Raw genomic sequence first — 25,561 nt, forward strand, 5'->3', positions numbered from 1 at the left:
TACATATATCTTTAAAATATCATAAACAGATACAGAAAATAATTAAGGTGGCTAATAGAATGCTGGCCTTTATATCAAAAGGACTAGAGAACAAGGATGCAGAGGTTATGCTGCACTTATACAAAATCCTGGTTAGACCCCACTTGAAGTACTGAGCAGATACAGGCCCAAACCTTAGGAAGGTTATATTGGCCTTGGATAGAGTACAACATAGCTTTACAAAAATAATACCTGGGCTTCAGGGGTTAAATTAGGAAGTCAGATGATACAAATTAGGCCAGTTTCTCTAGAATTTAGAAGGTTAAGGTGTGATCTGATTGAAATCTTGAAGACATTAACAGGAAAAGACAGGGTAGATAAAGATTAACTATTTTCACTGGTTAGGGATTCTAGAACAGAGGGCACAGTCTGAGAATTAGGAGACCATTCAGGAGGGTTGTTAGGAATCACTTCTATACAGAAAGGCTGATAGAGGTTTGGAACTCTCTTCCACATATGGCACTAGATGCTGGATCACTTGTTAGTGTTAAATCTGAAACAGGTGATATTTGTTCAGCAAAGGTATTAAGGGATGTGGGTCAAAGGCAGGTATGTGTAGTTAAGCCACAAATCAACTATGATTTCATTGAATGACTAAACAGGCTCAAGTGGCTGAATGGCCTACTCCTGTTCCTATGTTCCTTGGTTCCTAAGGAAGTGAATCCCACAGCTTCACATGTCTGTGTGGGCATCACCTTCTCATGTCTTCTTTTGTAACCTCTCTCCGTTTAGTATCTGTCAATTGTCCCTCATTTTTAGCACTTCTACAACCTCAAATTGACTGCTTATACCACTCCTTCTCTAACATCACAGGAGGATTACAGTGCAGAATGGGGCCATTTGGTCCACTTTGTCCCTACCAGCACTTCAAATGAGGTTATGGTTTAGTACTATTCTCCTGCCTTCTCCCTATAACCCAACACAAGCCTGCACCACAATTTCAGACAGTACATTCTAGACCCTAACCATAGAGTCATAGAGTCACAGAGTGGTGGAGCATGAAAATAGATCCTTTGGTCCAACATGTCATTGCCAACCAGATATCCTAAATTAATCTAGCCCCATTTGCCAGCATTTGGCCCATATCCCTCTAAACCCTTCCTGTTCATGTATTTTTCCAGATTCCTTTTAAATGTTGAAATTGTACCAGCCTACACCACTTCCTCTGGCAGCTCAATCCACACATTCACCACCCTCTGTGTGAAAAGGTTGTCCATTAGGACCCTTTTAAATCTTTCTCCTCTCATCTTAAACCTATGCCCTCTAGTTTTGGACTCCCCTACCCTGGGAAAAGACCTTGGTTTTTCATCCTATCCATGCTCTTCATGATTCTAAAAGACATCTATAAGGTTCACCCCTCATCATCCAAAGCTCCAGGGAAAATAGCCCCAGCTTATTCAGCCTCTTCCCATATCTCAAACTCTCCAATTCTGTCAACGTCCATGTATATCTTTTCTGAACCCTTTCACATTTCACAACGTCCTTCCTATAGCAGGGAGACCAAAATTGTATGCAGAATTTCCAAAAGTGGCCTAACCAATGCCCTCAAGTGAACCTACTTCCACTACACTCTCAGACAGCACATTCCAGACACTAGACAATAGAACATAGAACATTACAGCACAGTACAGGCTCTTCAGATTTCAATGTTGTGCCGACCTGTCTTACCAATCTGAAGCCCATCAAACCTACACTATTCCATGTACATCCATATGCTTGTCCAATGACGACTTAAATGTACTTAAAGTTGGCGAATCTACTACCGTTGCAGGCGAAGCGTTCCATTCCCTTACTACTCTCTGAGTAAAGAAACTACCTCTGACATCTTTCCTATATCTTTCACCCCTCAATTTAAAGCTATGCCCCCTCATGCTCGCTGTCACCATCCTAGGAAAAAGGCTCTCCCTATCGACCCTATCTAACCCTCTGATTATTGTATATGTCTCAATTAAGTCACCTCTCAACCTTCTTCTCTCTAACAAAAACAGCCTCAAGTCCCTCAGCCTTTCCTCGTAAGACCCTCCCTTCATACCAGGCAACATCTTAGTAAATCTCCTCTGCACTCTTTCCAAAGCTTCCACATCCTTCTTATAATGCGGTGACCAGAACTGTACACAATACTCCAAGTGCGCCTACACCAGAGTTTTGTACAGCTGCAGCATAACCTCATGGTCCCGAAACTGGATCCCTCTATTAATAAAAGCTAAAACACTGAATGCCTTCTTAACAACCCTGTCAACCTGGGTGGCAACTTTCAAGGATCTGTGTACATGGACACCGAGATCTCTCTGCTCATCTATACTACCAAGAATCTTAGCATTAGCCCAGTACTTTGCCTTCCGGTTACTCCTACCAAAGTGCATCACCTCACACTTGTCCGCATTAAGCTCCATTTTCCACCTCTCAGCCCAGCTCTGCAGCTTATCTATGTCTCTCTGTAACCTACAACATCCTTCGTCACTATCCACAACTCCACCGACCTTGGTGTCGTCTGCAAATTTACTAACCCATCCTTCTACGCCCTCATCCAGGTCATTTATAAAAATGACAAACAGCAGTGGACCCAACACCGACCCTTGCTGTACACCACTAGTAACTGGTCTCCGGGATGAACATTTCATCAACCACCACCCTGTGTCTTCTTTCAGCAAGCCAATTTCCGATCCAAACTGCTATATCTCCCACAATTCTATTTCTCTGTATTTTGTACAATAGCCTACTGTGGGGAACCGTATTGAACGCCTTGCTGAAATCCATATACACCACATCAACCGGCTTACTCTCATCTACCTGTTTGGTCACCTTCTCAAAGAACTCAATAAGGTTTGTGAGGCACGACCTACCCTTCACAAAACCGTGCTGACTATCCCTAATCGAATTATTCTTTTCTAGATGATTATAAATCCTATCTCTTATACCCTTTTCCAACACTTTACCAACAACTGAAGTAAGGCTCACTGGTCTATAATTACCAGGATTGTCTCTACTCCCCTTCTTGACAGGGGAACCACATTTGCTATCCTCCAGTCGTCTGGCACTATTCCTGTAGACAATGACGAGTTAAAGATCAATGTCAAAGGCTCGGCAATCTCCTCCCTGGCTTCCCAGAGGATCCCAGGATAAATCCCATCCAGTCCAGGGGACTTATCAATCTTCACACTCTGTAGGATTTCCAATATCTCTTCCTTGTGAACCTCAATCCCACCTAGTCTAGTAGCCTGTATCTCAGTATTCTCCTCGACAACATTGTCGTTTTCTATTGTGAATATTGTCAAAAAATATTCATTTAGTGCTTACCCTATCTCCTCTGACTCCACACACAACTTACCACTACTATCCGTGATTGGCCCTAATCTTACTCTCGTCATTCTTTTATTCCTTAAATACCTATAGAAAGCCTTAGGGTTTACCCTGATCCTATCCGCCAGCAACTTCTCATGTCTCATCCTGGCTCTTCTGAGCTCTCTCTTTCGGTCTTTCCTGGCTACCTTGTCACCCTCAAGTGCCCTAACTGAGCCTTCACATCTCATCCTAACATAAGCCTTCTTCCTCTTGACCAGAGATTCCACTTCCTTCGTAAACCACGGCTCCCGCACTCTGCAGCTTCCTCCCTGCCTGACAGGTACATACTTATCTAGGACACACAGGAGCTTTTCCTTGAACAAGCTTCACATTTCTAATGTGCCCATCCCCTGCAGTTTCCTTCCCCATCCTATGCCCCCTAAATCTTGCCTAATCTCATCGTAATTGCCTTTCCCCCAGCTATAACTCTTGCCCAGTGGTATACACCTATCCCTTTCCATCACTAAAGTAAACATAACAGAATTGTGATCACTATCACCAAAGTGCTCACCTACTTCCAAATCTAACACATGGCCGGGCTCATTACCCAGTACCAAATCTAATGTGGCTTCGCTCCTTGTTGGCCTGTCTACATACTGTGTCAGGAAGCCCTCCTGCACACACTGGACACTAACCACTAATTGTGTTAGCTTTTCCTCATATTGCTCTTGTTCCATTTACCAATTAGTTGAAATCTGTACCAGTTTGTTTTCCATCCTTCCAACACAATTAACTTTTTCTTCCTCTCTACCCTGTCCAGACAAATCATGATTTTGAACAACTCAAGCAAATCACCATATGTTTTCTCATGAAGGGTCTAGGCCCAAAACGTCAGCTTTCCTGCTCCTAAGACGCTGCTTGGCCTGCTGTGTTCATCCAGCTCCACACCTTGTTATCAAGCAAATCCGTCTCAGCTTTCTCTTCTCCAACAAAAACAGTCCAAGTATGTCTGATACATGGTGCGTGTTGTATCTGCAGGTAGTTAGAGAAAACAAGACTTTGAAGAAGGGCTACCTAGGTGCTGTCTCCTATTTATAGCATAAACCCCCTCTTGAGTTCAGAGTGAAACCTGTTTTTGCTCTGGTAGAATGTTTGCAGGAACTTTTCAACATTGTATTTCCCGAGCAAGATGCAACTGCCAAGACATCAGTAAGAACCACGCTTGATAAGTCACTTGACCACAAATACTAGAATATCAGAATGACAGATTTTTGAATATTCTATGCTTTTTTTTTACCTTCAAGAATAACCTTGATGGGCAGAAGGATTTTTTTAAGCAAACCTTTCTTATTTGTTTTTTCCAAAGATGGACCTTGTATGTTTTGGATTATTTAGAGGAAGGACAGGTATGCTTCCGTATTATCGGCTGTGTATGTTAAGCAGTTATTGTACCATCATTAAATAAGTCTTGTTTTGATAATAACCACATAATTACATTTACAAAAAAAGCCTGTTTGGTTGATGTTTTGATTTAAAACCTTATGTAGGTAAGGTATTTAATTGACTATCTTGGTAACAGGAAAATGTATTTTTCTTTTATGTTGTGACTGAGGAGGAGTGAAAGAGGAGCAAGAATACATTCCTCCAGCCATGATTATCTTTTTGTAGTTCTGTGCTAGCCCCTTGCATTTGGTAATGTGTACAAGGTTTGTATTGTGCACAACATTTAAAATTGTGAACAGTGCAGCAAAGGCATAGCGAGAAGCATGACATGAAACTCTTAATTATTCCATGGGAAAGATAAATTGTCTACTGTCACCAGTCAGTAACCTGGTGGGTCTGCACAGAACAACGCAATACCATTCGTGTCGTGGGGAACTCAATGCTTCACTTACTCCATCCCAGATCCTCTTCTAGTTTTGTAGACACTCAGAGAGCATAGAGCTGTGCAACACAAGAGTGTTGTGCCAAACATGACGTCAAATTAAACTAATCCCTTGTGCCTGTCCTTGGTCCATATCCCTCCATTCCTTGCATATTCATGTACTCATCTAAAAGTCCCTTAAATGCCCCTATCACATCTGCCTTCGCTACCATCCCTAGCATGCCCCCTAGTATTAGACATTTCAACTCTGGGAAAGGAAATTCTGACCATCAGCACTATCTATGCTTCTCATAATTTTATAGACTACTATCAAAGTCTCCCCTCAGCCTCCGCTGCTCCAGAGAAAAAAACCTGGGTTTTTTTAGCCTTTCCTTTTATCTCAGACCCTACAATCCAGGCAGCATCCTGGTAAACCTCCTTTGCACCCAGTCCAAAGCCTCTACATCCTTCCCGTAATGTGGTGACCAAATTGAATGTCATACTCGAAGTATAGCCTAACCAAAGTCTTATAAAGCTGCAACTTGATGTCCTGACTCTTGTACTGAATTCTCCCACCATTAAAGGAAAACATGCCATATGCCTCCTTCACCACCCTATCCACTTGGGTGGCAACTTTTGGGGAGCTACGGCCTTCATCCCAAAATCCCTCTACATCAGTGCTGTTCAGGGTCTTACCATTAACTGTATAATTTTCCTTAACGTTTGAATTCTCAAAGTGCAGCACCTTGCATTTACCCAGATTAAATTCATCTTCCATTTCTTCACCCATATCTGCAACTGATCTATATCCTCATGTATGCTTTAACAAACTTCTACACTATTCACAACTGCACCAATCTTTATACTGTCGACAAACTTACTAACCCCCCATCTACGTTTTTGTCCAAGTCATTTACATATACATCATAAACAGCAGAGGACCTAGTATGGATCCCTGTGGAACAGCACTAGTCACGGACGTCCAGCCAGAGAAACACCCTTCAACCACTACTCTCTGCCTTCTATGGGCAAGCATATTCTGAATCCCAGCGATCAAGTCACTGTGGATCTCCTGTATCTTAATCTTCTTCTGGACGAGCCCACCATGAGGAACATTAGCGAAAGCCTTACTAAAATTCATGTAGACAACATTTTTTGTTCTAGCCTCATTGATCACATTTGTCACCTCCTTGAAAAATTAAATCAAGCTAATAAGACATGACCTGCTCTGCACAAAGCCATGCTGACTGTCCCTAATTAGGTCATACTTTTCTAAATGTGCATAAATCCTGCTGCTAAGAATACTCTCCAATAGCTTCCCAACCACCAATTTGAGACTCACCGGTCTGTAGTTTCTTGAATTATCCCTATTTCTCTTCTTGAACAGAAGAACAACATTAGCTACTCACCAGTCTTCCGGAACCTCTCCAGTGCCTAGCGAGGATATGAAGATCTTGGTCAAGGCCCTAGCAATCTCCTGTCTTGCCTCTCTCAATAACCTGGGGTTGATATCATTGGGCCTTGGGGACGAATCCACCTTAATGCTCTTCAAGTGACCCAACACCACTCGTTTTGATCTCAAAATGCACTAAATATCAGCATGCTCCACACAAATCTCATTATCCTACATATCGTTCTCCTGGATGGATACCGATGCAAAGTACTCAATTAGGATCTGGCCCATGTTCTCTGCCTCCAAGCACAAGTTCCTTCCATTATCCTGAGTGGTCCTACCTTCCCTCTATTTATCCTCTTGTTTTTAATGTATGCAAAGAATGCCTTGAGATTCTCTTCAGTCTGACTTGGCAAGGTCATTTCATGACCCCTTCTTGCTCTCCTGATTCCCTGTTTGAGTACTTTGCTGCTTTCTTTATATTCCTCACGAGCCCTGTCTGATTTTAGCTTCCTAAACGTTACATAGCTTCTTTTTCCTTCTTGACTAAATTCACAACCTTCTTCATTATCCAAGGGCCCCTTCCTCCTTGTTGGAACATGCTGATCCTGAACTCTGATCAGCAGGCATTTAAACAACTCCTACATATCAAATGCGGATTTGCCTGATATCGGCTCCTACCAATTAACATTCCCCAGCTCCTGCCTAACACTGATGTAATTTTCCCTTCCTCAGTTCAGTACCTTCACAGAAGGTCCTGACTTCTCCTTATTCATAGCTATATTAAAAAGTAAGGAGTTTGTTTCAGCAGCTTGTATTCTCTACCAGGTGATAACCTAAAGTTCTTTAAGCTTCTTTTATAGCTGAAGGGTCTATTTCTGTATTGTATGACTCTGACTCTTCAGTCTTCAGTATTCCACAATCCTGTATCCATGACATTCTAATTCCGCAGGAACAGGTGAATTCCCATTCACATTGTATTTGCTGCAGCTATCTTAAAACACTAAAAATATGCTCAGCACTGTGGCACTCCCTCAGTGCTGACCTTCCAACTGTGTAGCACTCTCTCAGTACTGACCCTCTGACAGTGCAGCACTCTCTCAGCTTTGACCTTCCAATAATGCAGTGCTGTCTTGATACTGGTCCTCCGGCAGTGCAGCACTCCTTCAGTACTGACCCTCCAACAGTGCGGCACTCCCTCAGTACTGACTCTCTTACAGTGCGGCACTCCCTCAGTACTGACTCTCTGACAGTGCGGCACTCTGTCAGTACTGACTCTCTGACAGTGCGGCACTCTCTCAGTACTGACCCTCCAACAATGCAGTGCTGTCTCGGTACTCACCCTCTGACAGTGTGGCATGCCCTCAATACCGTCATCTGTCACACCTTAAGTTCTCAATTTTGGTCTGCCTCCCTCTACTCAAGTCAAATCACAATCTGTGACAAAATTTTCTATTAACTGCCTTAATTTTATATTTAAATCACAGAAAGACTCATTTTGTCAGTGACTTCAGAGTCCTGAGAAGTTTGAATGTGTTCCTTAGAAAGGTAGAAAACTGGAGGAGGCCCGTACAGTGTTGCCTGCCATTTAACATAATCGTAGTCGAGTCTTTGATGTATTCCTGGTCACTCCCCATTGTTTCTACAAGTGTATCTATCTCTTTGCTTAATATAATCAATAACCTGGCATCCATTACCATCTGTGGTTGAGAAATCTAAAGGTTCACCATCCTCTAAGTGAGGACATTTCATCTCATCTCAGTCTGAAAAAGCCTGTTGTGTGGCTTGAGACCATGCCCTTGCCCTTCTAGATGGAATTGATCATGGCTTTAAAGGTACTGTCTGAGGATCTTTGGTGAATTTCTGCTGTGCCTCTTCTAGATGGCACACACACTACTACTGAGCATCGGTGGTGGAGGGAGTGGATGTTTGTAAATGTGTCAGCCAAGTGGCCTGCTTTGTCCTGAATGGTGTCGAGCTTCTTGATTGTAATTAGAACAGCATCCAGCCAGGCAAGTGTGGAGTATTCCATCACACTCCTGACTTGTACCTTGTGGGTGTGGACGGGGTTTGGGGAGTCAAGGTGTGAGTTGCTTGCTGCAGGATTCCTAGCCTCTACCTGCTCCAGTAGCAACTGTATTTATGTGGTGAGTCCCGTTGTGCTTCTGATGAATCATAGCCACAGGATGTTGATAGTGAGGGATTTATTCTGTCCCATTTAGCACGATGATAGTGCCACACCACACAATGGAAGGTATTTTTAATGTGAAAGTAGGACCTTATTTTCACCAGGACTGTGTGGACTCTTACCAATATTGTCATGGACAGATACATCTGCAGCTGGCAAATTAGTGAAGATTAGGTCAAATACATTTTCTCTCTATATTCCTTCGTCATCCGTCTCAGACCGAGTCAAGCAGCATTCTTTAGGGCCCTACCAGCTCGCTTGGTAGTGTTGCTGCTGACCACTCTTGTTGATGGTGAGACATTGAAATCCCCCAGGACATTTTGCACTCTTGCCACCCTGAGTGCTTCCTCTAAGTGTTGTTCAACGTAGAGAAGTACTGATTCTTCAGCTGAGGAAGGACGGAGAAGGCCATGTTTAATCTGATAATATGAGATGTCATGGTGTCAAGAGTCTATGTTAAGCATTCCTGGGGCAACTCCTCCCAGACTGTATAACACTGTGCCACCAGTTTTGCTGGGTCTGACCAGGACATATCCGGGGATGGTGATGGTGGTGTCTGGGACATTGTCTGTAAGATACAATTCCATGAGTATGACTGTGTCAGACTGTTGCTTGACTAGTCTCTGAGACACTTCTCCCAAGTTTGGCACTAACCCCCAGATATTAGTGGGGAGGATTCGCTGGGTCAACATGGATGTTTCTACCATTGTCTTTTCTGGTGGCTAGATTGACACCAGGTACACGGTCTGGTTTCATTTCTTTGTTGAGACTTCATTGCAATTGATACAGCTCCATGGTTTGCTAGACCATTTCAGACGGCAATTGAGCATCAACCACATTGATGTGTGTCTGGAGTCACATGTAGGCCAGACCAGGTGACAATGTCAGATTTCCTTCCCTGAAGGACTTTAGTGTATCTAATGGGATTTTAGAGTCATAGAGATATACAGCACGGAAACAGTCCCTATGGTCCAACTCATCCAGATATCCTAAATAAATCTAGCCCAGTCTGCCAGCATTTGGCCCATATTCCTCTAAACCCTTCCTATGCAAATACCCATCTAGTTGCCTTTCTTGTAATTGTACCAGCCTCCACCACTCCAGACAATTAACAATGATTTCATGGCCACCAATGAATTCTCAGTTGCGGATGCTTTTTATTGAATTGGTCCCACCATCTGCCATGAACTTCTGGATTGATCATCTGCTTATAATACCACTAGACCATCGTCTCCCCTATCAATACCTTGAATCTCAAAGGGCGATCGTTAAATTCTTTCCTGTTGGAAATGTCATTGCCTGACATTTGTGTGGCATGAATAATTACTTTCCACTTTTAAACCTACACTTGAATATTCTCCAGATCTTGTTGCATTTCATAGAATCATAGAATCCCTACACAGCAGAAACAGGCCATTTGTCCCATCAAGTCCACCTAACCAACCAAAAAGCATCCCACACAGACCCACCCCCCTGCATTTCTCATGGCTAATCCATCTAGTCTGCACATCCTTGGATACTTTGGGCAATTTGGCATGGCCAATCCACCTAATCTGCATATTTTTGGACTGTGGGAGGAAACCAGAGCATCTGAAGGAAACCCACACAGACACAGTGAGAATGTGCAAACTCCACACACAAAGTACCAGAGGGTGGAATCGACCCTGGCTTGCTGGGGCTGTGACACAGCAGTGCTAATCACAGAGCCACCAGGCTGCCCTTTTGGACATGGACCACATCAGCATCTAAGGAGATGTGAATGATGCTGAACATTATGCATTCAAGATCATAGAATCATAGAATCCCTACTGTATAGAATCAGGCCATTCAGCCCATGTAGTCCATAACAACTTTCTGAAGATTATCCCACCCAGACCCGCCCCCGTATTTCTCATGGCTAATCCACCTAGCCTGCACATCTTTGGCCTATGGAAGAAACCCGTGCAGACACAGGGAAAATGTGCAAAGGCAGGCTGCCACCCAAGGGTGGAATCAAAGTTGTTCTATGAATTGAGTTCTCTCTGTGCTACTAGGCACAACCAGGTGAGTTCACATGTTTTTATATACAGTTACCTGTTCAACTCAGTGAATAACCATGTCCACAGGCATTTGGACACTTCACAGCTCCTCTCTCCTCCACAGGTGCCCTTTATGTCACACTGGTGCCCACAGTACACGTCCTCAGCTGAGCGGAGTTCTGATGAGGAAGAGCTTGAGAGGAGAAGTCCACCGTTAGAAGTGTCGGATGGAGAAACAGAGGTTACAGATTCTTTTCCCCACATGGGTGGTGCAGATTCAGGTGGGTATGAGGAGGAAGATTAAGGCAAAAGGAGATTGTGCAGACAGCAATTGTATCAGCACTGAAGGAATTGGTGAGGGGAATAGAGGTGGGATTCAATGGGGAATACACAGGAAAGATGGAACTAAGGGGGGATAAACAAGGAGTCTGGAATCGTTTGGGATTTTTTATTCATTCACCAGATGAGGGTGTCACTGACTGGGCCAGCATTTATTGCCCATTCCTAATTCCCCAGAGGGCAGTTAAAAGTAAACCACATTGTTCGTGATCTGGAGTCACGTGTAGGCTAGACGGGGTAAAGATGGCAGTTTGCTTCCGTAAAGGAAGGTTATTAATGAACCAGATCCCCATCATTAGACTCTTAATTCAGATTTTTAATGAATTCAGATTCCATCATCTACCATGGTGGGATTCAAAACCAGATCCTCAGAACATGACTTGGGTCACTGATTAATAGTTCAGCAATAATACCACTAGACCATTGCTTCCCCTACAGTTATAGTAATGTTAGAGTAATGATGATAGCAGTGCACTGTATGCAGAATGTTCCCTCTACCTTTTTTCAATGGGAGTGTACCCTTTGCAATCAGCCAGTCTTCTGGGAACCCATCTTGAAGGATTTGTCAGAAGATTAGAGACCTGGCAATTTACTGCCCTTTCTCAGCTCAGAGACAACCCACCTGCAATGGGTACCCTTTCTATTTTGAGGATTATTAAAAATCAATAAAATCAAGAGGTGTAAAAGATTATCAGCTCTTGTATCATTACTCTGCTCATGTGGGCAGTGTGGTCTTCTGTAGTGAAGACAAATGCAAGGGACTCACTTTCCAGCTTAAGGAAATGGGGTAAGTGGTGTATATGAAGGTAAAGGGTTTTGCAGGAGAGAGGGGGGCTGAGGGTGTAATATATTGCAAGTTCTAAACATTGTGTTGTGTTGTCCTCTATGCTGGAAAGGTGTTCATGGAGTTAGTGCAGTCATGGCTCCAGCAACTGAGGAGCTGTAGATCTCACTCAGGGCTAAATACAACTGAAAGATGGTAATGAGCTGGGTGTTTCATATTTCATTGAGAAATTAAGGCTGAAGAAGATTGTGAAATGAGTTTTTGGAACTCCAGAAGTTGATTTTGTGAAAGTGTAGACATTGAATTCAGGCGGAACAGTCGGTCATTGAGGGAGTTTGGCTTTCTCAGGAATGGACTGACTAGCAGAATTACAAAAAAATGTTACTGATATGGCTAGAAGTGAATCAAGTAGGAGATAAGGATAGTAGCAATGTCTGGTTCACTGAGATGGGGCCAGGTATTGTCGAAATGGTGCCTGTGAGACTCTGGATTATTAGTCATGGATTATGTATTTAAGGGAAGGCGATGGCCTAGTGGTATTATTACTGGACTGTTAATCCAGACACCCAGATAATATTCTGGGGACCAGCTTCGAATCCCACAATGGCAGATATTGAATTTAAATTCAATAAGTGTTTGGTGTTAAAAATCTAGTGATTAATCCATTGTCAATTGTTGGGGCAAAAACCTATCTGGTTCACTAATGTCCTTTAGGGAAGGAAACTGCTATCCTTACCTGGCCTGGCCTACATGTGACTCCAGACGGATGGCAATTTGGTTGACTCTTAAATGCCCTCTGGGCAATTAGGGTTAGGCAATAAATGTTGGCCTAGCCAGAGATGCCCTCAACCTGTGAATGAATAAAGGGAAAAAGTAATTTTGACATTAATGTGATTCTAGGTTGATAGTATCACACACAGCCCAGAATGAGATTGCATTGTATTCAGTGAAAGAAGGCCATTGCCAAGTGAAATAGTTGCAGATTATGTGATGTGAGCTTAGTGAGTAAGTACAGTAAGAGTATTCTAGTGTTAGTTACAGTTACTTTCAGTTGCAATATGATGATACATCCTGTTGCATTCCATAGTCATAGTCAGAACAAATGCAGTTTTTCAATGAGAAGGAATTGGGTTAAACAGATCTGAGTCATTTACAATTGCAATCAAGTAAGAATATGTCTGACATTGAGGAATAGCGAAGTGAGCACAAAGTGTTCTTTGTGAGCAAATGGGACCAGGCAATAAAATTAGGCAGTCAGGGTGGAGCCAGTTGTAGAAACATAGATTTATACAGTATGGAAACAGACCATTTGGCCCAACTCACCTGCGCCAACCAGATATCCTAACTGATCTAGTCCCATTTGCCAACATATGGCCCGTATTCCTCTAAACCCTTCCTATTCATGTACCTTCCAGATGCATTTAAAATGTTCTAATTGTACTCACCTCCACCACCTTCTCTGCACGCACCACCATCTGCATGAAGAGGTTTCCCTCACGTTCCTTTTAAATCTTGCCCCTCTCACCTTAAACCTATGCCCTCTAGTTTTGGACTTCCCTATCCTGGAGAAAAGACTTTGCCTATTCATCTTCTTCATGCCCCTCATGATGTTATAGATCTCCATAAGGACCCACCTTAGCCTCCAATACTCAAGGCAAAGAAGCCCCAGTATATTCAGCCTCTCACTGTAGCTCAAATCCTCCACTCCCAGCGACATCCTTGTAAATTTCTTCTGATCCCTTTCAAGTTTAACAACAGTTACTGAGGAGTCAAATGGGATTTTTCTATCTAAGATATCTAGGGGCATTATTTGAGTAAATCATTAACTAGTGTCCCAAGTCTCTGGCTTTAACAATGAGAATGAGTAGATGTCACTTTCTTGGAAGTAAGTAGGAATGGTGATCTTATTTTGGTCAACAGCAATAACAACTGAATACCATGTGTGCCAAAACTATTTAATGTTTGAGAAGTTGCTTTGCAATAGGTTGCCAGGTGTGTTGGTGTTGGAGAACAGGCCATAATTTTCAGTAGGAGACTTTGAAGTATTTCTGAAGAGTGGTGTTGAGCACTTTCTAACATGACTCAGTGGCAGAAAGTATAGATATCAAGAAGTCTTTGCTCAGTGACATGATTTTCTTTGTCACAGCTAAAACTCTCAGGACTCCCCTTATGAGTTTTTGAGCAAAATTTCATTTGTTTAAGACTGACATCAGTAGTGAACATACAAATTAGGAGCAGAAGGAGGCCACTCAGCCCCTCAAGCTGCTCCGTCCTTCAACAGCCCATGGCTAATTTGATTACTCCAAATTCCTGAATTTGGAGCTCTCGGCCCCACTATTTAAGTTAAAACCCTCTCTCCCCTTCCCTGTTTATGCAGCTCCATAGAACATCAGTCCCAACACAGTTTCAGAGATGGTATATCCAAATGGTTGTAAGCCCATACTTTCCCCAGTGCTGGTGCCACTGACCCATAAATCAGAACCATTTCACCCACACCAGTTATTTCTCTAACCTTGACTTCTATCAATTGGTAAGTAAAAGGTAACTGGAAAACAAGACAAAGAGAGGTTGAGTCCTGAAATGGGTGGCATGAAATGGAGAGAGTTTAGTGCTGGTCAGAAGTTCATGATAAGAAAGAGGAGGGGATGAGTTGAAGGTGGTGATTGAAGTCGTTGTGAAAAGACCAGTTACAGTGACACACTCTGTGAAGACCAGGGAGAGACTCTGTCAATGTAACCTCGATTACTTGCTGAAAGTGGAAATCCGACAAAGGGAGAACAGAGAAGCTCCCGACCATCCAGATCCCTCCCATAACCTAACGGGAAATTCAGAAAGAAAGTGAAAATCAGAAAGAAATTGAAAACTTTCTGGAATAACACAATCTACCACGAGAGTGAAACAAGTCAGCGTCTTTGGTTAAAACAAAATCAATGTCACAACCCCAATTATTGTGTAGATTTGGTCGTCAAAATCAATACTGAGATTCTATCCTTTCAAAGACATTGAGAGAGCAGGGTCACAGGAATAGCAGGCATTATTCAGATAGAAACCAAGTAAGTTAACTGCGAGTATGTAGCAGAGGAGAAGCTAAAAGTTGTTTAATTCATTATTTCTTGTCAAAATGTGATCTACACATGCTGGTGTGAAGGAAAAACCTTATTTGCATTTAACTCACCTTGGAAGTAATAGTTCTATGTTTTAGTATTGATTACAGTAAAAACGTACAAGCAAATCAAATTATTAATTTTTCAAATATTGTTGATATTGGCTTAGTCATATTACTTTGTGGAAAATTACATTCATGTATTATTTTATCATATTAATGTACCAGGTTTTTTGAGTGGGGAGTATAGTTCATTGTAAGAGCTGATTATTTTTTACACTGCCTCTTTTGCAAAGGAGGCGCAATTAAAGTTAGTTCTGTAACAGCAGTCTGCAGCTGATTATATCCTTCATATACTGATTGATTTGTTGTAGTCATGTGATTTCTGCTCTAAATGCCTTTATATACAGTCTGTTGGAGCCATTAAATATAGTTCACCTGAAACTCAGGTGCAGCTGGAAATGTGAGGATTTTCGCAGTTCTAAAGGAGGTTGTAACTGAAAGAACCAGCAAGAAGGTAAAATAAACAGCAGTTTGACACTTTGAATTACTGGGTGAATCCAAATGACTGTGGAAATTAAAGAAGATATGAGACCGACTTCAATGTATTATCCACTTGTAATGGTAAAACTATGAAAGTTACAAAATAATTACTGTTAAAGAACCTTGGTATTTAAAAGTAACAACCCTGTTATCAGTATTGGTAAAGAGTGTCACAAGCTGTATTACAGCCTAAACCTCACTAAGGAGCAGAAAAGACAGACTACAAAAGCTTTGAAAGCTTTGAAAACACTATGAACTACAGCTCAATATTATTTATGAAACATATTCGTTCAAAATTAGAATTCAAGCAGCGGGGGAGACTATTGATCAATATGTGACCAAAATGATACATTTAGTTGAATCCTTAGAGCTTGGACAATTCAAAGATGATCTCCAAGATAGGATTGCCTGAGGCATTAGAGATCCTGTCATGAGAGCACATCTGCTGAGAGAGCAGGAAGTTGCTGTCAAGAAAGGTATCATGTGCTGAAGTTCTAAGCTAGAGTGTATTAATGGGCAAAGCATTTTATATGCTGAGAGACATTTCAGGCCAAATGAGAATATAAATTGAGGAGAAAAGGAAAGCAAAATGTTTATAGAAAAATCAGCAGAAAGATCAAGGCCTGAGTTTAGGATGTAGCATTGCAAGGACATCACACAAAAGGACGGCATGAGGAAAGCAGTGCTATAACTCCAAGAAGCTGAATCACTTTGCACAGCAGTGTTCAGCTAGAAAGAAGCAAAGTAAGCCCATGAAGATGCCTGCTGAAAATAATTCAGACAAATCACTGTAAACCATGTAACCAGTTGGGGTCATTAGGTATAAAGGTGGTAAATGGTTTGTGACTGTCGCAATGATGACTGCAGAAGGAGAGCATCAAGTTTTTGTGACGTTTCAGATGGACACTGGTCCTTCAAGAAAGTGACAACTCCTACAGACTGAATTAACGGAACAGTAGCAGTGAAGAAAACCTGAGAAACAGCAATGCAAAGATCTCAATAGAAGATCTCAATATTCCATTCTAATTATTGATAAAGTGTTTCCACAGCTTGCCAAGGCAAAGTCCCTACTATTGATGCAAAGGATGGTTACTGGCAAGTGAAGCTAGAGGAAAATAACAATTTTCTGACTACATTCTGGTTGCCTTCGGGGAGATAAAGATAGTTGCAAATGCATTTCCTCTGCACGAGACAAGTATCAATGCAGATAGCATGAGACAGTCAATAAATTTCCTGGAGTGAGAACAATTGTGGATGATCTGCTGGCATATAGATGTGAGATACAATGGAAGAAGCTTTTGTAGATCGCAATCAAAATCGAGTGCAACTACTAGAGAGAGGTTGCTGAACAAATAAAGGATGCAATTATAGATGCAGAAATCATGTGCTGACTGTGACAGGACTTCAGCCAGGTCATGGCAAGGTTAGAGCTGTAAAAAAGATTCAAGGATCAATGCATGTGAAAGAGGTGCAATGACTTGATGGATCTGTGAACTATTGAGTGAAGTTCTTGCTTAAGTTGACATCACAATATGAATCAAGCTCGCTGCTCAGGATATGCAGGTATTGGGGCACAGAATAAGAGGCAGGTTTCACTAGAATGAAGCAACTGACAATGATAACACTATGCTGCAGCACTACAATGTCAATGATGAAGTCACTTTACAATGTGATGCCAGTGAGACAGGACTTGGATCAAGCTCCATGCAAGAAAGAAGAGCAGTAGTATTTGCATCTCGGATGTTAATGCAAACTCAACAATGTTACATTCAGATTGAGGAAAAGTGCCTTCCTATTGTTTGTGCTAATGAGCATTATCATCAAGACCTATTTGGGACAGATCATAATGATGAATTCTAACCACAGGCCACTTCAAAATATTTTTCTCAATATTATTTATGAAACATATTCGTCCAAAATTAGAATTCAAGCTGTGGGGGAGAGTATTGATCAATATGTGACCAAAATGATACGTTTAGTTGAATCCTTAGAGCTTGGACAATTCAAAGATGATCTCCAAGATAGGATTGCCTGAGGCATTAGAGATCCTGTCATGAGAGCACATCTGCTGAGAGAGCAGGAAGTTGCTGTCAAGAAAGGTATATTTGCTCCTAAGCATTTGCAAAGAATGTTACTTCATTTGCAGAGAAAACATCTGGATTGGATATATAAGTAAGGGAAACAGGCTGTCAAATGCTGTTGAGAAAGTTCAGGGTACTGAGGCAGGGTGTGAAATTTTCCAGATTCAACAAGAAGCTTGACGTGCTCTGCAAATCATCAACCCAACAGCCACACTGAGTAGGAAAGAGGAGGCAAACTGTGGAACAAGATGTCACTCTCAAGTTGCTCCAGGAAATAGTGTTGAAGGGATGACCTGATAGTTTTAAGGACACATATGTCGCTATGAGAAAATATTGGGCAGACAGAGATGAAGTGATTGCCTAAACAATAGTTATCTTTATAAAGGAATTTTTTTTTATATCTAAGAAGATGAGAAAAGAGATGCTAAAGTATAGCCACATGAGCTGTCAAGGAATTGAGTCTAATCTGAGAAAGACAGGTCCACATCAGCCAGTTAAGTGCCTGTAATGATAGATGAATTAAGCATGCTAAAAAGACATTAATGAAACACAACATCCCAGATAGACCATGGATGAAAGTTGGAGTAGACCTTCTCACTGTTGCAGGGAGTGATCATCTTGTTGCAATCAACTACTATTTTGACTTCAGGATGATGTCAAATGACCATCCGTGAGATTGCAGAATACTATAAACACATTTCATTTGGTACAGTGTTTCAGATGTTGGAATGAATGACAATGGCTTTCAACTCACAAATGAAGAATTCAACTGCTGCATGAAGGATTTTGAAATTCTACACTATACATTATCTCCAGACAATCCCTGGTCAAAGGGAAAAAACAACAATTGTACAAGGTATTCCTTGACTGGAAAACAGCACCTTCTGAAGGCAAAGAAATTTGTCAGTCTAAAGATGCCCAAGCTCCACTTCCAAGAATGAAAACTGGTGAAGCAGGCAGTAGTAACAGGGGTGAGTGATAAAATCAGGTGAAATGACGAAAAGCTAAATTTCACTTTGATAGAACTGCAGTGCTAATGTCAGAACTGAGCATTGGAGGAACTGGGGGATGTAAACATTCAACGTTCTCAATATAAGTCAACACCTGTGCAGAGCAGTTGTCACCCAATTTGTAGCTGGTGAACATAATCAACCAATCCAATCTGCAGACATTTATATATGACCGGAAAACTTGTCTTGGAACTGACCATTCTGGGTACTAGTCAGGACGATGTGACCTTACTGCCTTTGCAGAGTACAGAATGATTATCAGTCCCAGAGACCCAACACTCCCCAGCAACGATAAGGTACCAGCAGCAGAGGTAATCATGGCAAGTGCACTCACCACAGGAAGATGCTCCCCAGAGAAGGTATGCATTGCATGTGCAGAGACTGATGAAAATGGAACTGACAAATTAACACATGCTTCTGTTAATGAATGAGCATTTTCTTTGTGATCTGTTTTGGGTAACTTCTGATAATTTATAACTGCAAATGATAGTGCATGCCTTTTTTATATGAAAGGGGGAGTGCTCGGAGAAATGCAATTGTGCTTAGTGCAGTAGCTGGCTTGCTGTGCTGATGTGACTTCCAACTCTGCTATAAGTGCTAGAATAGTACCAGCAGTGGGGAGGAAGGGTTATAGATGTGCAGCTGTTCCAATATTTACAAAGTCTCTTGTGATGATATCCACCCCCAACAGGGAACAAGAAGAAGATCCGACTTTACCAGTTCCTTCTGGATCTGTTGCGGAGTGGAGATATGAAGGAGAGTATCTGGTGGGTGGATAAAGACAAGGGGACATTCCAGTTCTCCTCAAAACACAAGGAGGAGTTAGCAAATCGCTGGGGGGTACAGAAGGGCAACCGCAAGAGGATGACATACCAGAAAATGGCCCGCGCTCTGAGAAACTACGGCAAGACGGGGGAGGTGCGTAAGGTGAAGAAGAAGCTGACATACCAGTTCAGTGGCGAGGTGATGGAAAGAGTGGACTGGAAGCGGTACCCGTAATGTTCCCCTTACTCCTCTACCTCTGCACGCTCACAGCAACAATGATCACTCTGCCCCTTCCTGTCTGTACTGTTTCTCCATGAGAAATGGGGGAGCCCCTCAGTCAGAGACATTAAGGAATGTTGAAAACAAGACAAATACCCACAACTATCTGGAAATATCTGGGATCAAGAATTTATCTCACTGCTCCTCAATAGTGCCTCCCCTCCTCCTCCATTTGCTCTGCCACCCACTCTATCCACAAACCCTTTCTGCCCTTAGCCTCCCCTCCCCCTCCAATCCCATTGCCAACTAGATCCCATCTCCTTAGACTGCCCTCTACCATACCACCTCCTCCTCGCCCACCTCCCTGTTTCCTCCAATCCCACTCCCTACTCCTGCCCCCTCCTCAGAGCCCTCCTCTCCATCCCAACCACTTCCTCATCCACGCTTCAGCCATTTTCTACTCCTCCTCAAACCTTTCTTCCCTTCACCTCCAACTCCCTCTCCCTCAGCTCATTCACCGACTTGCTATTTCCTCTATCTCTCCATAGTTTACCCTGCTGCCCATGCACTCCTTCCCCTTCCTCATTCCCCTTTTTCTCTCTCTCTTCTTGTCACCCCGCTCCTACTTACTGATGCCTGTGGTTGATGGAGAAGGGTCTTGGGCACATCTCCAAGTTGTTCAGTTCAGGGGCAAAGGGGAGTGGGGATTGTGAGAGAAAATAGGTGTACCTATCTGCTTGACTCTGTTTTGTGCCACTGGGTCTGGTCTCTGTCTGCATGTAACTATAGAATAAACCCTCATTATATACCTTTACATTCCACTGATTCCATCACTGACCTCTCTCACTCACTTGACTGTTGGGAACGGTGTATGTGAGCCAGTTCAGTAATTGGCCTCTCCATCAAGGCCTAGAGATGCCTGCCTCAGGGAGCAGCCAAAGAGCCAAGAGACCATCATGCAACACCCAAAAACCCCTCCAGAAACAACAGGCAATGACCATCTCCAAAAGACACAATCTAATCACCGATCCTTAACAACCAATGCTGTTACCGTCACTGAATCACCCAACAACAACATTCTGGGGGTTACCATTGACTAGAAATTGAACTAGACTCACCACATAAACATGATGACTACAAGAGCAGATCAGAGGCTGAATACTGTGGTAAGTATCTCACTTCCTGAATTGTCAAACCCAATCCACAATCTACAAGGCACAAGTCAGGAGTATGATGGAATACTGTCCACTTACCTGGTTGCACACAGCTGCAGCAACACTCCTGAAGCTTGACACTATCCAGGAAAAACAGCCCACTTGATTGGCACCACTTATTCAAGCATCCACTTCCTCTGCCACTGATGCTCAGTAGCAGCAGTGTGTACTGCCTACAAGATTCAGAAATTCACCAAAGATCCTCAGACTGCACCTTCCAACCCATGACCACTTACATCTAGAAGGACAAGGGCAGCAGACTCCTGGGAACATGACCACCTGCAAGTTTCCCTTCAAACCATTCATCATACTGACCTGGAAATATATCACCGTTCCATCAATGTCGCTGGGTCAAAATCATGGAATTACCTTCCTAAGAGCATTATAAGTCTAATTATACCCCGAGGGCTGCAGCAGTTCAGGATGACAGCTCACCACCACCTTCTCTGGGACAAATAAGTGCCAGCAATAAATGATGCTTTGGCCAGCAAAACCCACATTCTGTGAGTGAATCAGCAAGAAAAAGTCCACTTCTGATCCAAGAGACTGAGCCTTCTAACTCCCAGCCAAAGCTTGGACCCAACCGACCCTGGTTCAACATAGTGCAAATATTTCTAGTCCCTCTTCCCTCTTGCAGGTCACTTTACATGAGCAGATCCCTTTCAGAGACTGGTAATTAAAGCAGCAAGGGAAATGATTGTATTTCTCCACTGTACAATTGTCCTCCCAGAACCAGTAGTTACGCCCCTTTGTCCTGCTAGGTGGAGCCTTAAACAACTGGGAATAAAACCCAATGAAGGCACCTCAGAGAGGTGTGAAGTTTGGGCTTAAATGCTTTAGCTTTTCTACTGTAACAATGGATAAATACCTGTTTGAAATAAACTGCTGTAAATTCACATGTGATCAATGCGTGTTCATCCGAGAATGTTGTTAATCAGAATTGCCTTGGTCAAAAATCAAATGACACCAGATCATAATCCAACAGTTTATTTGAAAAGGCACGTTTTCGGAGCTTAGCTCTTTCCTCAGGCATAGTGTGTGAGAGAGGGTATAAGACACAGAATTTATAATCAGAAAGGTAACAATCATAAAACTGACTGACTTGTTGAATTTTTAATCAGTTAGGAAGGAGACTCATGATTAAAATGAAAAATCCAGATTCCTCTTACATCATTGTCTCAAGCTAATTAAAGGTCTTACCAATGTATTAGAGAGGTGATTTCTCAGGTCAGACGATGCATTTTAGGTGAGAGGACCTGCTTCGAACTTGTCTGTTTTAACCTGGGGTCAAGTGTTTTTTGAGCAAAACAGAATGTATCTGCAACTACACAAACATCTTGGATGAAATAATTCATGTGCGTGTCTGTATGTGCATGTGTGTCTCTGTCTGTGTGTTTGTGTGTGTGAGAGAAAGAGGTGGAGAGAAAGGGAGGGAAAGGGAGAAAGTGTGCGCATGCGTGTGTGCTTGAGAAAGTGAGGGAGTACATGTGTGTGCATGTGTGAGTGTGTGTATGAGAGAGAGCGTGTGTGTGAGAGTGTCTGGGTAAATGTGTATGTGTGTGTTTATGTGTAAGTGTGCTTGTATGTGTGTGGGAGTATATATTGTGGTGGGGTCACTTATAGTGTGACATGAAGCCAAGATCATGATTGAGGCTGCCCTCCTGGGTATCGAAGATAATGAAATGTGAGGCTGGATGAACACAGCAGGCCAAGCAGCATCTCAGGAGCACAAAAGCTGACATTTCGGGCCTAGACCCTTCATCAGAGAGGGGGATGGGGTGAGGGTTCTGGAATAAATAGGGAGAGAGGGGGAGGCAGACCGAAGATGGAGAGAAAAGAAGATAGGTGGAGAGGAGAGTATAGGTGGGGAGGTAGGGAGGGGATAGGTCAGTCCAGGGAAGACGGACAGGTCAAGGAGGTGGGATGAGGCTAGTAGGTAGGAGATGGAGGTGCGGCTTGGGGTGGGAGGAAGGGATGGGTGAGAGGAAGAACAGGTTAGGGAGGCAGAGACAGGTTGGACTGGTTATGGGATGCAGTGGGTGGAGGGGAAGAGCTGGGCTGGTTGTGTGGTGCAGTGGGGGGAGGGGGCGAACTGGGCTGGTTTTGGGATGCGGTGGGGAAAGGGGAGATTTTGAAGCTGGTGAAGTCCACATTGATACCATTGGGCTGCAGGGTTCCCAAGCGGAATATGAGTTGTTGTTCCTGCAACCTTCGGGTGGCATCATTGTGGCACTGCAGGAGGCCCATGATGGACATGTCATCTAAAGAATGGGAGGGGGAGTGGAAATGGTTTGCGACTGGGAGGTGCAGTTGTTTATTGCGAACTGAGCGGAGGTGTTCTGCAAAGCGGTCCCCAAGCCTCCGCTTGGTTTCCCAATGTAGAGGAAGCCACACCGGGTACAGTGGATGCAGCATACCACATTGGCAGATGTGCAGGTGAACCTCTGCTTAATGTGGAAAGTCATCTTGGGGCCTTGGATAGGGGTGAGGGAGGAGGTGTGGGGGCAAGTGTAGCATTTCCTGCGGTTGCAGAGGAATGTGCCGGGTGTGGTGGGGTTGGAGGGCAGTGTGGAGTGAACAAGGGAGTCATGGAGAGAGTGGTCTCTCCGGAAAGCAGACAGGGGTGAGGATGGAAAAATGTCTTGGGTGGTGGGGTCGGATTGTAGATGGCGGAAGTGTCGGAGGATGATGCGTTGTATCCGGAGGTTGGTGGGGTGGTGTGTGAGAACGAGGGGGATCCTCTTTGGGCGGTTGTGACGGGGGCAGGGTGTGAGGGATGTGTTGCGGGAAATGCGGGAGACACAGTCAAGGGCGTTCTCGACCACTGTGGGGGGTAAGTTGCGGTCCTTGAAGAACTTGGACATCTGGGATGTGCGGGAGTGGAATGCCTCATCGTGGGAGCAGATGCGGCTGAGGCAGAGGAATTGGGAATAGGGAATGGAATTTTTGCAGGAGGGTGGGTGGGAGGAGGTGTATTCTAGGTAGCTGTGGGAGTCGGTGGGCTTGAAATGGACATCAGTTACAAGCTGGTTGCCAGAGATGGAGACTGAGAGGTTCAGGAAGGTGAGGGATGTGCTGGAGATGGCCCAGGTGAACTGAAGGTTGAGGTGGAAGGTGTTGGTGAAGTGGATGAACTGTTCGAGCCCCTCTGGGGAGCAAGAGGCGGCACCGATACAGTCATCAATGTAACGGAGGAAGAGGTGGGGTTTGGGGCCTGTGTAGGTGCGGAAGAGGGACTGTTCCACATAACCTACAAAGAGGCAGGCATAGCTGGGGCCCATGTGGGTGCCCATGGCCACCCCCTTAGTCTGTAGGAAGTGGGAGGAATCGAAAGAGAAGTTGTTGAGGGTGAGGACGAGTTCGGCTAGGCGGATGAGGGTGTCGGTGGGGGGGGACTGGTTGGGCCTGTGGGACAGGAAGAAGCGGAGGGCCTTGAGGCCATCTGCATGCGGAATACAGGTGTATAGGGACTGGACGTCCATGGTGAAAATGAGGTGTTGGGGGCCAGGGTATTGGAAGTCCTGGAGGAGGTGGAGGGCATGGGTGGTGTCACAGACATAGGTAGGGAGTTCCTGGACCAAAGGGGAGAAAATGGAGTCAAGATAGGTGGAGATGAGTTCGGTGGGGCAGGAGTAGGCTGAGACGATGGGTCGACCAGGGCAGGCAGGTTTGTGGATTTTGGGAAGGAGATATAAACGGGCTGTGCGGGGTTGGGGAACAATGAGGTTGGAGGCTGTGGGTGCGAGGTCCCCTGAGGTGATGAGGTCATGTAGGGGGTTGGAGATGATGGTTTGGTGATCGGGTGTGGGGTCATGATCGAGGGAGCGGTAGGAGGTGGTGTCAGAGAGTTGGCGTTTGGCCTCGGCGATGTAGAGGTCAGTGCGCCATACTACCACTGCGCCACCCTTGTCTGCGAGTTTGATGATGAGGTTGGGGTTGGAGCGGAGGGCTGCCCATTCTGCGGGGGAGAGGTTGGAGTAGGTGAGAGGGGTGGAGAGGTTGAGGCGGTTAATGTCTCGACGGCAGTTGGAGATGAAGAGGTCGAGGGAAGGTAGGAGGCCTGGGGGTGGTGTCCAGGAGGAGGACTTGTGTACAGCCCAATGGTATCGATGTGGACTTCACCAGCTTCAAAATCTCCCCTTCCCCCACCGCATCCCAAAACCAGCCCAGTTCGTCCCCTCCCCCCACTGCACCACACAACCAGCCCAGCTCTTCCCCTCCACCCACTGCATCCCATAACCAGTCCAACCTGTCTATGCCTTCCTAACCTGTTCTTCCTCTCACCCATCCCTTCCTCCCGCCTCAAGCTGTACCTCCATTTCCTACCTACTCACCTCATCCCACCTCCTCGACCTGTCCGTCTTCCCTGGACTGACCTATCCCCTCCCCACCTATACTCTCCTCTCCACCTATCTTCTTTTCTCTCCATCTTCGGTCCGCCTCCCGCTCTCTCTCTATTTATTCCAGAACCCTCACCCCATCCCCCTCTCTGATGAAGGGTCTAGGCCCAAAACATCAGCTTTTGTGCTCCTGAGATGCTGCTTGGCCTGCTGTGTTCATCCAGCCTCACATTTCATTATCTTGGATTCTCCAGCATCTGCAGTTTCCATTATCACTGATACAATTTTACACCTCCTGGGTATCGAACTTGGCAATCAGCCTCTGCTCAGCACTTCTGCATTGTTGTGTATCCCAAAGTCTGCCTTGGAGGAAGCATAC

At 44.1% G+C, this 25,561-nt stretch overlaps 1 protein-coding gene across 2 annotated transcripts in view; it reads left to right on the plus strand.

The window, feature by feature from the left end:
* The window catches only part of spi1b (Spi-1 proto-oncogene b), a 37,800-nt gene extending 16,102 nt beyond the window's left edge, over nt 1-21,698 (plus strand). The window contains exons 4-6 of one of the 2 annotated variants that reach the window (XM_048545111.2): nt 10,909-11,065; nt 18,888-19,003; nt 19,336-19,517. In XM_048545111.2, the coding sequence (XP_048401068.1) occupies nt 10,909-11,065; nt 18,888-19,003; nt 19,336-19,398 (336 nt within the window). In that variant the 3' untranslated portion in view covers nt 19,399-19,517. Of the gene's footprint in view, nt 1-10,908; nt 11,066-18,887; nt 19,004-19,335 lie in introns of both variants that reach the window. The other variant, XM_048545109.2, reaches the window with a different exon arrangement.
* Nucleotides 21,699-25,561: the final 3,863 nt, after the last annotated feature.

The sequence above is a fragment of the Stegostoma tigrinum genome, chromosome 17 (genome assembly GCF_030684315.1).
Source record: "Stegostoma tigrinum isolate sSteTig4 chromosome 17, sSteTig4.hap1, whole genome shotgun sequence".
Lineage (NCBI taxonomy): Eukaryota > Metazoa > Chordata > Chondrichthyes > Orectolobiformes > Stegostomatidae > Stegostoma > Stegostoma tigrinum.